General features: G+C 33.6%; 2 protein-coding genes across 3 annotated transcripts; both read right to left on the reverse strand.

Annotated features, from left to right (window-relative positions):
* Window positions 1-234: 234 nt before the first annotated feature.
* On the reverse strand, window positions 235-12,396 carry LOC134253304 (caspase-8-like). Of its 2 annotated transcripts, none has more exons than XM_062735824.1 (10): window positions 12,285-12,396; window positions 9,747-9,913; window positions 5,669-6,395; window positions 5,473-5,523; window positions 2,969-3,180; window positions 2,582-2,758; window positions 2,191-2,410; window positions 1,839-1,952; window positions 878-987; window positions 235-612 (listed from the first exon to the last, which is right to left on the reverse strand). In XM_062735824.1, the coding sequence occupies exons 2-10, from the start codon at window positions 9,879-9,881 to the stop codon at window positions 478-480; spliced, it is 1,881 nt and encodes a 626-aa protein (XP_062591808.1). In that variant the 5' UTR covers window positions 9,882-9,913; window positions 12,285-12,396; the 3' UTR covers window positions 235-477. The 2 variants fall into 2 exon arrangements, with proteins under 2 accessions (XP_062591808.1, XP_062591809.1); XM_062735825.1 differs by having other exon boundaries at window positions 12,156-12,390.
* A 3,464-nt stretch (window positions 12,397-15,860) lies between these two features.
* Window positions 15,861-17,478, reverse strand: LOC134253319 (GDP-fucose transporter 1-like). Its single transcript, XM_062735849.1, has 2 exons — window positions 17,374-17,478; window positions 15,861-16,856 (listed from the first exon to the last, which is right to left on the reverse strand). The coding sequence occupies exon 2, from the start codon at window positions 16,851-16,853 to the stop codon at window positions 15,861-15,863; it is 993 nt and encodes a 330-aa protein (XP_062591833.1). The 5' UTR covers window positions 16,854-16,856; window positions 17,374-17,478.
* Window positions 17,479-18,579: the final 1,101 nt, after the last annotated feature.

The following is an 18,579-nucleotide window of genomic DNA, read 5'->3' on the forward strand; positions in this document are numbered from 1 at the left end:
TAAGAAGAGTACTGACTATTTTAAGTACTGACTATTTTAACGGTTAAAATTTTGGCGGACTATCATCAAAACGCCAAAATAAGCCAAAATTAGCACCCCGCTAAAATTACCCGCTATACTGTATTTTGTTCCATTGCAACAGCATTATGCAAAATACTCCTTATCAAAATAACTCTCTATAATAATAAATACTGTAGTTAAGGTGTATTCACTCAATGAATCAGCTTACAAACATATTTCACATAAATGCCAGATATCTTGCTATGATAATTTAACCCAGTTTCATCTGCTAAATTTAAAGCCATTAACATTACAAACTTAACAAGGTAAAATTGCCAATTTTGGAGGTGATCCACATTATGTACAGACAAATTTTGATTAAAACAACCTTACAGCTCAAATGAACTATAAAAGAGAAAATCTTATAGTCTTAAACAAAGGCATCTTGATTTTGGTTGAAGAGACATGGATCTATCTCTAAACACTGGCGATTCCCGGGTAGAAGTAGAGATGTGGCATGCGTAGAGTGCTCTTGTACTCGGACATTTGAGACATGGAGTCCATCTCTAGCTGGGGGCACCGGGACACTTTCCTAGAGACCAGCAGGTTCACCTACAAAGCCAGTACAGAAAGGTCATACAGAATCTAGTCACAGAGGGCAGGGATATTCAAGCTCACTAACAAAGGATTTCTTATTTTTGAATTACATGGCTTATATTATTGGAAATGAAGAAACCTAAAGTTTCTGTGGTAAACTACATTGTCTTTTGAATACTGTTTTTCATTTCACTTTAATTTGATCCTATTACATTTTTTCATTTCTTGAAATGATTTATTTCCCCTGATTCTCATTGTGATGTTCTCCTGACAGACCTACCCTGTGTAGCATTGTACAGATGTCCTCACTCTTAGCGTACTTCATAAAAATCTGTACCAGGGCCTCGATGTACCAGCTCCCTCGTTCACGATTCCTCCAGGCATAGTAACCTAAACAGGCAAATACAGCAACAACAATAAGTGGTCGAATTCACTAACATTCTAATTTACAGTACATAAAAAAAATATAATCACTTTGTAGATATTTCAGTTTTTCAATTTCAAACACACATGTTGTACAAAATGATACCAGAAAAGCTCACTTGAGCTTTCAGCTCAGATGAGCTAAAATTTATCAATATTACATGAATGTTAATTTTTAAAACCATATTCCCCCAAAAATTAATTACCCCAAAAGTATTTTACAAAATGATAAGCTTTGACCTTAGCTAGTGATCTAAAAATTTGGTTCCAAGTCATTGCAAACAGTTTGAACGGCGAATTAGAGTAAAATGTACCATATATACTGGCCTATAAATCTGTCCGCCTATAAGTCAGTTGTACAATTTATTTTTGAAGTTTATATAAGAAGGATTGACCTTTTAACTCCCCTTTAAGTTAGACATAGAGTTTTAGACCAAAGTTCAACTCCCAAAATTCCAACCTATAGGCGAGTATATATGGTAAGTACAACTGAACCAAAGGAATAGAAAATATGTTATCGCCAGACAAAGATATTACAAAGAGACATATTTTTACTTTTACCTAGAAACTTTAATCATGGTCACAGCACATTTTCTACCCAATGCACTCTGTGTCAATAAGGCATGAGCCACACTGGACCAAAGAAAGAGAAAATATGCTCCAAACAAGTAATACTGGACAGACGGATTGATCAGTATAGAACAGTATTTACAAAGAGGGACCAGTATCATCAAAGATGAATCTACATTGTACCATGACTGTATGACTGTATCATTGTCCACATTAAAATTAATTAAGCCCCTGTATTTATGTCTCACCTGTCTGAGTCGGGAAGCAAATAATCATGTCGGACTGGGTGGGTAGTTGTTTTTTTAATCCAGGGGTCGATCCATCATGTTCATCATTAAATGGAACACCACTGTCTAAAGCCCCTAAAAAAGTTTATTGACTGATTTACATGTTATACTCTTTGAATTCAAAATTATTTATGTTTCCACTTTTAAGGTATATTTTCCTTGAAATAAAAAAAGATTGCAAATGAATTGATCATAGCCTATCCAAAGTCCAAATTTCTAGGTATATTCACTTTAAGAGAATTTTTTTTCTTATGGTGAAATAAGAAAAACAAACAAATTAATCTAAAATGTAAATCGAAAATGCACGGCATACCTCCTCTGCAAGCCTGAATAACAAAGATCTTTGGTTTGCCCAATAAACTTGGACAGTTGCTATTGTCAAACAGCTTAAACACACTGTCTAACTGAAGTTTACGACCATCGGTTCCAAAAATATAGCCTTCCTCTCCGTGACTTAGCAGACAGACAAATGCAGCGTCTGCATGGAAATGGGCGGCATCAGCAGCAAAATCCTCCAACTTCTGGGCCATCTCCTATAAATAAAAAAATACAAACAGGTGATTAGAATGGGAATTTTTAAAATTATATAATATTTTATGCAATCCCTACTTTAAACAATACGAGAAGATATATCAATTTGTCAAGCACAACATTTTGGTGTTCTTCTATTCTGATTTTCTTCACCTACGATTTGATTTGTATACCTTAGCTGCGAGTCCATTACAGTCATTATAGACCTTGACATCAAAGTGGAGCTGATTGAGCAGATTGTGTAGATTATCCCGGTCTATATCTGTCCCTCTCCGCGGCGGTTTTCCCTCGACTTCGTTCACGTTAATTATCAGAGCCTTTCCTCGAGGCAGCCTCCTCATTGCATAAGACTGGAGAAAACATTGTATTGTTAAAATAACAGGTGGCAATGTCTTCAAGATCACAGAACATTCTATGGAGTTGAGAATTTGACAAATTCTCTGAGAATACTAATATGATACACAAATCCATCTTTCCCAAAAAAGAACAAAAGAAAAAGTATACTTAGCGTATGTATAGTAAGAATAAGATATTGACGCACTGTAATTCATGTATCTTACATTTTGGCAGTTATTAAGGTAGAACTGTCGAGTCGCCTGATCTACTCTCACGGTGACAGGTCCGTCAGTGAGGTCAATCTCGGGGTCGTCTAACTCGCCTCGCAGTCGGACAGGCTGAGGGACAGCTCGGTTCACCATCATTTCATTACGACTTTGTGAATCAGATTCAAAATAGGATACAACAATTTTGTCTTCTTTTCGTTGTCTTTTGGCTGAAATTTATAACATACTTTATAAACTGTGTTTTTTTTTTTCTATCAATTACAAAGATTTTGATCAAACTAGAACTGTCCAAACGGGACAAAATACCCCCCGCTGGGTTTTTCAGAAGTGCTAAATCATGAATATTTTATGAATCTAAGAGAAGAGAGAAATGCTAAAACATTTTTAGTGCAAATGTAATTGCTCATTATATTTTTTATAAATGAAACGAAGGTGCAGCCTAATAAATGAAACAGACTAAATATACGGACCAGACACGAATTATGAACTTTTTCTGTCAGTGACCTTGAACTTGCATAAATGACCTTGGTTCAAAGTTCAGGGTTTTAAACTAACTTGTAATCCTTGATCGCCATGTGGGCTACTAAACCTTGCAATTCTGGGGCCCACATCAAAATTTATTCGCCCACAAATTATCACACTTTCTATTGAAGAAAAATACAACAATTCCATTTTTCGTTTTTTTTTTTATCATATGCTTCGTGTTTCTTTTCTATCCGTAGAAACATTATGCACGACTTATCCAGATTTGAAATTGGAACTCTTTTGTTTAAAAAGATTGATATGGTTATTAAACATCATATATTCAAGCTAGGCCTGGGACGATATATCGAGATATCGTGATATATGTGAGGACAATATACGTATCAATACATTTGAAAAATATCGAAATATCGCCCCTAAAAATCTGACTTCTGTTTTTCTTTTTTTATTTCACATTTGGGGTTTAACAAAAAATAAATAAGTTAAATATAAATATAGATATGAAAAAAATAATAATTAACACCACTTGAGTAAAATATTTTTGTTTTACAACATGTGAACAACTACTTTGAATGAATTATTCTCATTTGCAAAGAAATAATTTGTTTATTTCAATGCAAAAAAAGATTTTATAAGCAATTAAACATATCGTGATACATATCGTATCGTGGCACAGATATCGTAATACCTATCGATATAGAAAAAGTTGTATCGTCCTAGCCCTAATTCAAGCACATGGCAAGTTTTTTTCACAGATACATCCAAGATACTTTTTGGTTTGTTGGGCTCATTGATGTGTCGATGCCACATTGTGTCTGTCACAATCACTCAGACGCTTTATGTATAAGTATATCTCACTGGTAAATATAAAGCACTTTACTGATTACGAAATTTTTGAATAGAAAAATATGGAACATTCAGACAAGATTGAAAAACAAACATTTATTATCGTAAATTTTCTAATCGCCATCTGGGTTACTTGAACTTAATTTTAAGTCGCCCACAAGGAATATTGGTCGCAAATTGCGAGTAGGTGACTGTTAATTTCAAACCCTGCTTTCAAAGTCATGACACAACCTCCGGTCATAAGCAATGTTTGTGTGAAGTAGTAGATTCAAGTTTTTCCATAATAAAGAAAGATATGGACCGGACACAAATTATAAAATTTTTCTTCCAGTGACCTTGAACTTCCCTTAATGACCTTGACCAAAGGTTATGACACATCCTTAAGTCATGAGAAATCTTTGTGTGAAATGAGAACTTACCAAGTTTATCCATAAGAAAGATATGGTCCAGACAAGAATTATGAAATTTTTCTTCCAGTGACCTTGAACTTCCCCAAATGACCTTGACCTGAGCCTGAGGTCATGACACATCCTTAGGTTAGGAGGAATCTTTGTGTGAAATGAGAGCCTACCAAGTTTATCCATAAGAAAGATATGGACCGGACACAAATTATGAAATTTTTCTTCCAGTGACCTTGAACTTCCCCAAATGACCTTGGGTCAAGGTCATGACACACCCTTAGGTTATGAGCAATCTTTGTGTGAAATTAGAACCTACCAAGTTTATCCATAAGAAAGATATGGACCGGACACAAATTATGAAATTTTTCTTCCAGTGACCTTGAACTTCCCCAAATGACCTTGGGTCAAAGTCAGGAAACACCCTTAGGTCAGGAGGAATCTTTGTGTGAAATTAGAACCTACCAAGTTTATCGATAAGAAAGATACGGACCGGACATGAATTATGAAATTTTTCTTCCAGTGACCTTGAACTTCATCAAATGACCTTGGGTCAAGGTCATGACACACCCTTAGGTCATGGGCATTCTTTGTGTGGAGTAGTAGATTCTAATGTTCCTCCGTAAGAAAGATATGGACCAGACACGTTTGCACAGACAGACGGACAGCTAGACAGACGGACGGACGGACAGACGGACAAGGTGATTCCTATATACCCCCCCAAACTTCATTTGCGGGGGGTATAATAAATTTAATTGATATGTAATATATTACCAGGAGATTCAAAGTTTTCTTCATGGTTTTCCGAAGGCTTTGTCATTGCATCTAAAAGAAAAAGAAAAAAAATTTTTCTGACCTACAATCTTATTGAAATAACATCAGGGTTTTTTTTTTCCAAATTACTGCTGAATAAAGCTAGAACAAATAAATTTTCAGATAAAAAAGTACAATGTGTCTATATTTTGATTACCAAGAGTATCTTCCCTTTGCAGAGATGGGGGTTTTTGACTGGGAACATAGATGATTTCTTTGTGTGTTGGGTGAAGGTTATTGTTGAGAGGTATGCGTGACTCCACCGTCCTTGGACAGCCTGGAAGTGGCTCGTAATTCGGATCATCGATGTGGTGGTGTGATTGAAATCGTTTTTCATTTTCTTTGAATATATTTTTGTTTGGATTGATCCTATCTAAGAATTCAGCATTGGAGAAATCAAAATGCTGCATGGGATTTCCTGTCATAAAACTGATGGGAAATGTATTGTGTGATGATGACGGTGGGATGGGTTGAACACTTGGTTTGTCAATTGGATGGAAGACACGTTCTGATGGTATAAGCTGAACGCCCTCAGAGCATTGGACACCTTGAGAATTTTCTGAACTACATAAAGCAACGTTTAATCGTACAAGTTGCACTCCCTGTGTAGAGGGGTGAGACGCCAGTGACCCTGGGGCGGAGATCCGGGGTGGGGAGGAATGAGGACGGGACGATTCCTGAACTGCCTCAGATTTTTCTGTTTCTTCTGATTTAACTTCGCTTTTTGATGGTCCAGCATCTTTTTCTGGTGGTTTTAAATACAAATCCACAATGTCTTCTTGGCCATTTGCTATCAAAGCCTCACTAAGAACTTCAAATCCATTCTTTTTAACCGAAATCTTGTCAAGGAGTTCCTCTGTCTGTGCAAATGTTGTTGATTTAGACTGAAAAAAAAAATTAAATTTCTTTGTTAAACAGTGTACTTTAGAATGGTCCTCTATCTTAAGACCAGTGACTGACATCCATATTTAGATAGGCCCTCTACCTAGGACAAGTGAATGTCATTCATACTTAGGTTGCCCTCTATTTTCTTTGGAACAACTTTCTAGGTCTTACCAAATGACATAAATAAGGAGGCATCTAGACAATATCTCCCCTTTTTTCTTAGTTGAAAAGCTTAAGTGCTGATTATTTGTTTTTAATACTACTGAATTGATACTCTGAAAAATTATGTAAGATTCATTAATTTTTCTTGGGTCAAATATCCTGGGTCTTCCCCTATTTATTGTATACTTGGCCGCCTGCCTTTTATTACTATCTGCATATGTTTCACAAACTGTGCAAGGGCCTTCTACGACTCATGTGAATTCTTTTCTCTTTGTCAGGACCTGCCGATGTCTTTTGTGTATACAGGATAACATATATTTACCCAACACAATTATAATGAACTGATATTTACAGCAAAGTGGCTTTCATTTCCTCTGGCTTTGAAATATATTGTAAACTGAACAATATAACAAATAACAATATCTATGACAAAGAAAATCATAATTCCTGGTACTTTGTTATAAAGAAAATTTACTGTACAAGCTTCAAGGCAGGGATGGGGTAATTGAAAAAAGTAATTGTAATTGGCTGTAATTAATTACATTTTTTGAAGTAATTGCAAGTAATTTGTAATTGAACATTTTTTCAATTACATGTAATTGTAATTTAATTAATTACACTGAATAAATACCATGTAATTTCAATTACTTTTTCAATTACATTATTACATTCAATTACTTTATATGATACACATGTACATGAATTCAAATGATATACTGTCACCACTACCTCCCCATTTTACTACATTTTTTTTATTGCAAAACATATCCTCAATCCTTCAATTTTACAGATTGAAGTTAATCTAGTTTCTTTCTATTTAATATACAATTTTATAAAAAAAAATTTTTTTTTCATGTTTATCTGAATTTTGCACCACCCTTCCTAGGTCTATTCAGCTATGAAATACACATTTATTATATTTCAATCTTAAGTTTGTTGCTTGGTCACTGCAGAATATGTGTGTCAAGAAAAATAGAAAAGGAATGTGTGTCATTAATTAAGTTCTCTCTTGTTGATAAGAGATAATTGCCCTGCAGATCACAGGTGTAAATTGCAATGAAAACAAATCAACTCCTCTAAAGAAGTATTCATTCCATGATTAATAAGACAAAGCCAACGCATGGGGATAATTATTTCAATTTCAAATGCTTTGCTAGTTTGAGAAAAGAAACACCTTCAATTTGATAATTATTTTAATGTCTAAACAGAATTTTATGAATGAATTTTGTATCTGAAAAAGTTTTGTTCTGTACAAATATTATTTATGAAGTAAAAATATTCTGCAGAAATAGCAATATCAGGAGTTTTAGATTAACTTCAAAAGAAATATTTAATTTGAGGGGTTACAGTTGTGACATATTACACTCTATTGAAATACCCCCGTTTAATCAAATATCATATCACATGCAGTTTGTGTACATGTAGGGTTTGTGTGGAGGAAACTGCATCAAACTGATCCCAAGTAGTTCTTCAGTGTTTTGTTAATAAAAGTTAAAATTTAAATCACAAGTATACAAATGGCTTTACCATACTATTTCTTGTATTTTTGTGCAGCGATCTGCTTTATGAATGATCCCTCTTCTGTATAATATTATTCATTGACAAGGATTATAGGATTTTCCAAAAAAATTGAAATGTAATTTGTAATTTAATTAATTACTTTTGTAAAGTAATTGTAATTTAATTAATTACATGTCTTAGAAAGCCTGTAATTTAATTGTAATTTAATTGAAGAAAAAGTCAAAGTAATTGTAATTTAATTAATTACTTTTTAAAGTAATTGACCCCATCCCTGCTTCAAGGATTAATCTTTATATTTTTTTACCTATCTATGATGTCAGAATCCCCAGTCTTTAAGAGCCTCAGGAATAATCTGTATAGTTTTAACATTTCTCTGTGTCTGGACCTACCGTATAAGTGGAAATTTTACCGAGACGCAAATTTAGCTATTTCTACCCAAAATCTGGTATTTTATTTTTAGCTAGAAGTAATTTTAGCAATTTTAAAATGCTAACTAAAGAAGCTATTACAAATAATAAGCAATTAATTTTTAGCGATATTCAATTTTAGCGATGTCAGCACCCTAGCTAATAATGCCAAAATTAAATCCTCGCTAAAAATTCTACTTATAAGGTATTTATGATGTCATAGCCCTTTAAAGATTTACCTAAATAGTTTTGACATTTCTCTGTGTCTGGACCTATTTATGATGTCATAGCCCTTTTAAGATTTACCTAAATAGTTTTGACATTTCTCTGTGTCTGGACCTATTTATGATGACATAGCCCTTTTAAGATTTACCTAAATAGTTTTGACATTCCTCTGTGTCTGGACCTATTTATGATGTCATAGTCCTTTACAGATTTACCTACTGGTTTTGACATTTCTCTGTGTCTGGACCTATTTATGATGACATAGCCCTTTTAAGATTTACCTAATTAGTTTTGACATTTCTCTGTGTCTGGACCTATTTATGATGACATAGCCCTTTTAAGATTTACCTAAATAGTTTTGACATTTCTCTGTGTCTGGACCTATTTATGATGTCATAGTCCTTTACAGACTTACCTAAATAGTTTTGACATTTCTCTGTGTCTGGACCTATTTATGATGACATAGCCCTTTACAGACTTACCTAAATAGTTTTGACATTTCTCTGTGTCTGGACCTATTTATGATGTCATAGTCCTTTACAGACTTACCTAAATAGTTTTGACATTTCTCTGTGTCTGGACCTATTTATGATGTCATAGTCCTTTACAGACTTCCCTAAATAGTTTTGACATTTCTCTGTGTCTGGACCTATTTATGATGACATAGCCCTTTACAGACTTACCTAAATAGTTTTGACATTTCTCTGTGTCTGGACCTATTTATGATGACATAGCCCTTTACAGACTTACCTAAATAGTTTTGACATTTCTCTGTGTCTGGACCTATTTATGATGACATAGCCCTTTACAGACTTACCTAATTAGTTTTGACATTTCTCTGTGTCTGGACCTATTTATGATGTCGTTCTAGGATTTGCCTGTATAGTTTTGACATTTCTGAGGGTCAGGGTTTGATGATTTACCTGTATAGTTTTGATATTCCTGGGTGTCAGGACCTGATGATTTACCTGTATCTTTTTGACATTCCTGGGTGTCAGGACTTGATTATGATGTCATAGTCGCTCTAGGAGTTACCTGTATAGTTTTGACATTTCTGGGTGTCAGAACTTTCCTGGACAACAGTTCTGTCAGGAGCCCATCTTCAATGTTGATATTCTCCACCAGCTCCACTCGATTCTTTAGGAGGATCTCCTTCTTGGCCTTGTCCATCACTTAAATCCACAACAGGAGCTGTCTCATCACTGGAAAATAACAAGAAGCATGTACAACCTGTGTACATAAGAATTAACTGCTTCTCTTTATATTGCTACATTGATAAAACATAGAACAAATTACATCCTTAAACCATTCCAAATGACAAAATCATTTTAATGATAGATCAACAATTTTTAACAGGATCAATGGAAGTTATGTTTCTTCAGAACTGTTGAGGTTATTTCAAGTGTTTTCATGACTTGTGCACTTGAGAAATGACCAAAAAAAGATGTTTACATAGTTTGTACATGGAACAATACACAAATTAATACCCGGTATTATAGCAATGTTCTTATTCTAAAAGCAGTCAATTGCATCTTTACTAGCCAAAGGTTTCTGATACTCTACTCTCCTCATAAGCCATTGTCATACAATGTTTATAAAGTTGGAATTTTTTTTCTCAGGTTGTGAAGTGGATCGACATTGGTCGACCAATCAGCAATTGTTTTTTTTGTAAATGACAATATCTGTGTGCGGGGCATATTTTGACTCTTTACATGTGAGTATTCAATAATCACATCACATGCTATTCTATGAATAGATCTGGTGTCATCCAAAAATAGTATTATAAAATATGTGCAAAATATGAATTAGAATTTATATTTAAGATGTAGATTTGCACATGATAACAAATGAAAAATCAATAATTACCTTCTTGTTCATTATTCTTAAAAAACTTTCCATCTTCGCTAGCCAAGGGTTTCTGATACGTTCCTCTCCTCATGAACCCTTGGCATACGGTGAAGTCAAAAGACCGGATTGTTTTCCGTCACGTGATCTCGAATCTATCAGGTACACACAGATTGTGTCATCGACAGAAATAAAGAGACGTGTTTAAAAAAAAATAAATCAAAGTTTTTTTCAAGAATAATTAAGAAGCAATAATTGAATTTATTTTATTTTTATTGTACAAATCTGAAGCTTCAATATAGATTCATAATCACATATTCAGATGATACTGGATGACACCATAGCTATTCATAGAATTGCATGGCATCTTACGGATCGTTGTTTACTTGCATTTTTCATTCCCGAGATTAAAGAGTCAAGAAGTATCCCGAACGCAAATATCGTCATTTACAAAAAACAATTGCTGATTGGTCGACCGGGTGTCCTGAATCCCAATCAGAACTCGAGAAGAAAATCCCAATTTCTATCAACACCGTATGCAAAGGGTTCATAAGGAGAGTAGTTTATCAGAAACCCTTGGCTAGCGAAAACTTTCATGATTTAATTATATTATTTATTTCTGTTGATGATGCAATTTGTGCGAATCTGTTCTACATTCGAGATCATGTGATGAAAACAATCCCATCTTTTCACAGTACCATATGCCAAGGGATTATGAGCTAATAGAATAGCGTATCAGAAACCCTTGGCTAGCAAAGATGTCAAATTGGAGAAAAAAGCCTGATATTAGATGGTGCCTGACTTTATCTGTTTTCCCTAAAAATAGGGAATGTAAAAATAGCACTGAATTACTGTAAATGTATTTTATTTGGTGTGTACGATATATGGTGGAAATTGAATTTTCAACAAGTTGGCGTAGATTTGATTTAGCGCTTTTTGAATGTGCGTTTCATAAACCTTTATACACAAAGCATTTAGCGAAGTACTTGATTTAGTGGAGGCTGCTTTCTGCAAAAGGCGCTAAGAAGAATACAAAGCCAAATGTAATACGTTTACAGTATTATTATTTCCTCAACGTCACCTGTCGTGTAAAAGCACCTGGCCGTGTTGACTAAATATTATGCAGCACTAACAAAGTAATGTGCTGTTTTCAATTTGATGGCAACGTTTAATAAGTACAGGTGCTTTTATGTGATGAAACATACCCAAAATTAATAATTCAATGCTTATTGCTTAGTAATTCACTTAAGATGACCTATCATAGATTTTGATGCTTTTGAACGACTAAAAATAGATCCAACTCCAAGACAAAAATAATGCAAATTATACATAACTCATAATGCTAAGTCGTCGGTTTAAGGGCTCAATTTCCTATTTAGCTTATGATTTTTATTGAATTATGCTTAAAGTGCCGACTCTTTTTTTTTATTTTTTTTTATTTATACAAAATTTTATTCACAAAAGTGAATGGGATTGGGCAGCAGGCAAAGCCTATTTTAGCCCTCTCCCTAAAAAGTGCCGACTCTCACAAATGTTACAATTTTTTATAAGATCTACCAGAGACATATAAAACCATTATATGTCTCTGGATCTACGTACCTTGCGCCAAAATCTAAATTCGCGGGTTCGGGCACGTTGTTAAACTTGCTGAACACAGGGCTTGTTACAAATACAATTTTCGGTTATTTGAAAAGAAATCAACAATTTATACGTTTTGCTTAATCTTACCGTAAAGTTCATGTGTCTGATGTTTAAAATTAAAGAATTAAAAGGGCTGAAATCTTTTGAATAAGTTGAGTCCAAATGGGAAAAAAGCGGAAACAAGTGCCTGGAGACTAAAAGGCAAAATGTCTTCGGTATAGGGAACCATCGTTCCGGAATAATTATAAAGTCATGTGGCCCACAGTGGCCAGTAACGGGGGCTTGCTCCCGCTATTTCTTGTTCTCCTTCCACCGTACAAGTTAAACTCTTGGTAGAGGGTTACACCCATGCTTGTAATATTTCTAACTCATAGGCGTCGGAACGGGGGGGGGGGGGGGGGGCTTAGCCCCCCCCACTTTTTTTTCCCCAAATATATACATACTATAGACATAGAACCTTGTTTCGTAGGTTTAGCCCCCCCACTTTCCACAGACACCTCGCAGCATAGGCTAAAAATGGGTAAAGTGTTGGTGTTTGGAGAAAAACTTAGGTACTAAAGTTCGAACCTACCCCCCCCCCCCCCCCCTACGAAATAGGATTTTCGCGTCGCGTTTCGCCTTTTTTTTTTTTGCTTGTCAGGTTTTTTTGGAGGTATATATACAAAAAAAATTTTTTACACTTAGCCCCCCACTTTCAATTTGCTTCCGACGCCAATGTAACTTTAAAAAAAAATCATATACGTAATTGCTAAAAGTTCAATATTGTATTTTTCTAGATCATGATTCCCCTTTATAAGGGGATTGGCCCTTCAGTTTAATCATGTTTACAGCGGACAACCGGTGATCAGAAAATGTCAATTAAGCTTTTAGCTTAGATGAGCAAAAAATTTTCCAAGACAAGAGGCCCATGGGCCACACCACTCACCTGAGTAACTTTGGCCATGCTGTTATTTTCTCCAATTTGACATCTTTGCTAGCCAAGGGTTTCTGATACGCTACTCTATTAGCTCATAATCCCTTGGCATATGGTACTGTGAAAAGAAGGGATTGTTTTCATCACATGTGATCTTGAATGTAGAACAATACGCACAAATAGCATCATAAATAGAAATAAATAATATAATTAAATCATGAAAGTTTTTTAAGAATAATGAACAAGAAGGTGATTGATTTTTCATTTGTCATGTTATCATGTGCAAATCTACATCTTAAATATAGATTCTAATTCATATTTTGCAAATATTTTATAATACTATTTTTGGATGACACCAGATTCCCCCATCCCTTTGTAATGTTTGTGCCCCCCTACCCCCTAGTTAAAATTTGAATAATGTGGAATCTACACTACCCCCAGGATTCTTCCATTTGAGTTTCAGCTTTTCTGACCCAGAGGTCCTTGAGAAGAAGAATGTTTGAAATCATGAAAGTATTAAAATTATTGAATAACATTTCCGTATTTTTTTTAAATTAACTGGTATAATTATGTAAATTGTCTATTTGGTTGGTATCTAGAAAATGAATAAAATCTCAAAGTAAATCCTATTTCATTGCACCCTGGATTACTTGTTTTTTTCAAGAAGTCATATTTAAGTTAACGATTTGAAAGACATTTTAAGAAAAATCAAACAAGAAATAAAAAAACCCCATTTATTTCCAAAATAACAACAGTGTACAATGCCTAAAGACTTATTTCTCACAACCATTACGAATTCTATAAAAACAATAAACAAATAACAAAAACTAACAAATGGTGGATGTTCATGTGTGTTATTTGTTCTTCTGCATTATTGAACAGAACAGGCAAAGGATACATACAGTTTTATTGCTTAATTTATACTAATTGCAAGATTCGTGCATCACATTGTACCATTTGCATTTTAAAAGGCTCCATCATTCACTTCAATTATTGACAAAAGCATAATACATGTACTTTAAATTATAATATTTTGTATCATTATATTTGCACAACCCTTTCTTTCATAATGTATATATTACATGCATAACTTTTTAATCATAAACATTTGAATAACATTGCATCATTATATTTAGTGAACACTTTTAATGATTAACATTTGTGAACATTTCTCTATCATTTACATCAGATAAACACTTTGTATTTTTTACCGTCTTCACTATTGTAATGTAACATTCAAACATCTCTTTGTACCATTATTACTTGTACCACAGGCCTTAAGTTTAATTGTTTTACATGAATGTCATTTTTTTCTTAACACCCTAGTGAGTGTCAAAGCAATTCAAGGTCCTGTGATTTGTACTTCTGGAAAATCATTAGCAAAAACATTTGACAATTCTCTGAAACACCATTAAGCATTTATACAACACTCTGTATCATTAACATTTATACAACACTCTGTATCATAAACATTTATACAAAACTCTGTATCATAAACATTTATACAACACTCTGCATCATAAACATTTATATAACACTCTCTGTCATAAACATTAATACAACACTCTGTATCATAAACATTTATACAACACTCTGCATCATAAAAATTTATACAACACTCTGTATCATAAACATTTATACAAAACTCTGTATCATAAACATTTATACAACACTCTGCATCATAAACATTTATACAACACTCTACATCATAAACATTTATACAACACTCTCTATCATAAACATTTATACATCACTCTGTATCATAAACATTTATACAACACTCTGCATCATAAATATTTATACAACACTCTGTATCATAAACATTTATACAACATTCTGTATCATAAACAATTATAAAACACTCTGTATCATAAACATTTATACAACACTCTGTATCATAAACAATTATACAACACTCTGTATTGTATAAATATTTATACAATACTCTGTATCATAAAAATTGATACAACACTCTGTATCATAAACATTTATACAACACTCTTTATTACAAACAAACAAAACAGAATCCTTAACAGTGTAACAATTTAGATCATTAACAATTTTACTGTAACAGCTCTTCACATCATTAACAGTTATACAATTATTACATTTTTTTCATTTACATGTATATTAGGACATTACTCTGTTTCCATTACATTTATATGACATGTATCATGTCATTTTTTTCATTCAAGATTACTGTAACAATTGATAAATGTGTGAAAAAAGCTGCCCATTGATTCAAAACCTATTTTCATAAAATCTATGTAAAGCATGTAGAAACTGTCACAGCACCATTGCAACACTGTATTGCACATAAACAAAATAAGTATCATACAAAATGTAAAAGTTTAACTACAATAGTTTCTTTTTTAAGAATTTTTCATGGTAATGAAGATGGTTGTGTTATATTTATCAATTTATCATGTAATAACCCAACAAATAAGTTGGATGTACAGTGGATGTACATTGTAATGGATTGCTGCAATTCACAGATTACTAAATTCAACATTGAACATGGTTTAATTAAGTTTAAGTGTATAATATAAAAATATACAAAATGAAAGTGAAATCTGAAGTTGTCGGTACAAAAATACAAATGGGTAAAAATAGCTCATTATGATATAATACAATACCTAAAAATCAAAACATTTACATAAATAAATAGTATCAAAAATACATGATTTTCAGTTACAACTCTGGTGGATAATTTATAAATTATACATCATTAATCCAACAAATAAATAAAATCATGCTGAAATCAATAAACTCGAAGAGGAGGAATTTGATTTTTGTGCGACTTGTTTGGTTGTTTTGATCAATGCATATAACAAAACTCCACAAATGACGAGCATATTTCCACACCACCACAACACTGTTTTCTGTTCCTCGTAATATAAGATAGCAATAATTGTCTGAGTTACAGACTTGGCATTAATGCTGATATGATGGGTAACAGGGGAGGTAACCTTTATCTGTAGAGCACTGACCCATCCAATGGCAAGGGAGAGAACTCCAGACAAAGTCAAGAGAATCCAGAAATCCAGGGCTGAGGACGTCTGTGACTGGAGGACCTGCCGGGCCTGCCCCGTGCTGTAGACAAGAGGAGACAACAGAAGCAGACAGTTTATGTTGTTGTAATAAGCTTGCTTCAAACTATCACCATTATGTATACTCTCAGCTCTTTTAAAGTACACTCCACATATAGCGGCACTAAAACTGGCCAGCAACCCATAAATGATGCCCCAAACACTTAGTGTCCCTGTATCATTTTCTTGATCAATACCAATCACAAACCCAGTGATAATACACAGGCAAGCTAATAAGGCCTTCCAAGTGAGGGGTTGCTTTAACATCCTGGAAGACAATATGATGGTAAAAATTAATGTGAAAGACCGAGCAACTTGATAGAAAGCCACTCCAATGTGCTTCAACATTAAGTTGTTGAGGGCTATACTCATGATGAAAGACAGGGATAGTTTCAGTATGTCACAGTGTAAGAGAGTTTGGAAATCAACTTCTGGCACTTTATAACAATTTCTAAAAAATTTCCTCATGCATCCTATGACCTGTATAATGGTCACTGCAGCTAAACTCTGGTACCAGGCAATAAAGATTGATAAGTCTGTATCCACATAAGCTCCACTGAGGATGTGTTTGTTGACAAACACCATAGAAATTGACACAATCCAGTAAAGTAGGATAATAGCTGCCACATGAAGGAATGGACTCTGGATAACCATTCTCTACAAGAAAAGAAAATGATAACGGTAGATTAAAGCACCTTTTGTGGTGATTTAAAGAATAAGTGTCTTGTTTCTGATATCTCTAAGCATGACATTGGAGTATTCTGAAGACGTTTTTTGATTAAAAAAATATATTAAATTCATTGTAGTTAAGCTATTTTTTGTCCCAAAATCTAATTCCTATTGAAATAAATATACATGTTTAACACTGTTTCAAGGTAAATTATCATGAAAACCGAACTGATACAGCAAAGCATAGGTATTAGACAAGTTCACAACAGTGCATAGGACAAAAAGGAATTGTTCCCTTCGCTCACAACAAGTACCACATACCCCTATCTGGCTTGTTTGACACAGGACCCCTGTCCAGCTGACTTAGTGAGGACTGGACACGCCCACCTTTATCAACCATGAACAATGTTTTATGACAAACAAATACGTGAATGCATACAGTTAAATACCTTCAAGAAATATGTCATCGATCCTCTTACATGTAAAAATAAAAATACAAGCCTACCTTCTTTGTCTAGGCAATTATCACATATTTTCACACTCATTTTTGCTGTGAATATACAGTTCATTGTTGGACCACGTTTTGTAATGGCTGTTATGCAGTTCTGTGGAGAAAAACGCACAAAAGATTATTTTAAAAATTGTATCATTTAGAACCAAACCCGTGAAAAAAAAATCCGTATTACCCCCCCCCCCCCACCCCCCCCACTAAAAAAAATTAATTACTGGCCATATAAGATCGATTAAAATAAGATAATAATATCAATGATGAACTTTTCTTTCAAATCAACATTTTTTAACAAAATGAATTTCAGGCGTAATGTTGTTGGGAAAAAAACCCAACTTTTTGAAGGTCCTTTTTGCATGCATGCATTTGAAAATGTATGTTTTATCTTTTCTCTTTCTGTTTAGTATAATAGTTAAATTTAATAAGAATGCATGTCAAATACTCAATATTTTTGTCACATGATGACATTTATTTTAGTACAGTGGATTTGTCGTGTTCAAAATTTTGAATTTACCGGCCGAGTGGAAGTAAATACAAAATTTTTGAACATGACAAAACAGCGGGTTGGAAAAGGTGTAACACTTTCAAGTCTCTAGAAAAAGGAAATCTGTTAAGCTTCACCTCCAACCCACATCAAGTCCACGTACACCACACCAAACACACATCATATATGTCAGGGGTTTTGTATTCTATTTTATGCTATATTGTTTGCTTTTCCTAATTTTATTTATTTATTTATTTATTTATCCTTTTTTTTTAATTTATTTTGTTTATTTATTTATTTGTATTTTTTCTTATCTAGTTATCCTTTTTTAATTTATTTTACCATTCTGTTGATAAATCATTATAGAAAAGCTTGTTTAATTAAATAAATAATGGTATTCAGTCAATGACACAAGTACAACTAGTTATCTCTGGTAAATCTGTATCTCTTCTGATAATAACTTATGTTAGTGTAAAAAAAAAATGCACTTGGGTTTCAAACTTTTTCTCAAACTTTTTTAGTGTACATTTCTAATAGGACTATTGCAACGTACATGTATTTATGGATAATTCGTCAGATTGTTTTTTTATGTAAGCACATTGTCCAATCTGATTTCTGTAAAATGCAACCGTATTTAACAAAACCATTTCAAAGTAATTTAAAAAAGCATACTTCCCGCATTAGACTTTCATCGCACTATATCTAAACATAGAATGCGG

The sequence above is a fragment of the Saccostrea cucullata genome, unplaced genomic scaffold (genome assembly GCF_032062105.1).
Source record: "Saccostrea cucullata isolate Sc308-1 unplaced genomic scaffold, CSIRO_AGI_Scuc_v1 ctg176, whole genome shotgun sequence".
In the NCBI taxonomy this organism is placed as follows: domain Eukaryota; kingdom Metazoa; phylum Mollusca; class Bivalvia; order Ostreida; family Ostreidae; genus Saccostrea; species Saccostrea cuccullata.

Excerpts from the sequence above, each read along its gene's own strand:
- LOC134253319 (XM_062735849.1), bottom strand. The coding sequence starts at position 16,853 with ATGGTTATCCAGAGTCCATTCCTTCATGTGGCAGCTATTATCCTACTT.
- LOC134253304 (XM_062735824.1), bottom strand. The coding sequence starts at position 9,881 with ATGGACAAGGCCAAGAAGGAGATCCTCCTAAAGAATCGAGTGGAGCTG. Across the intron at positions 2,411-2,581 it reads GTAATGGACTCGCAGCTAAG|GAGATGGCCCAGAAGTTGGA; the intron begins GTATACAAATCA and ends TTTTATTTATAG. Across the intron at positions 988-1,838 it reads TTGCTTCCCGACTCAGACAG|GTTACTATGCCTGGAGGAAT; the intron begins GTGAGACATAAA and ends TTGCCTGTTTAG.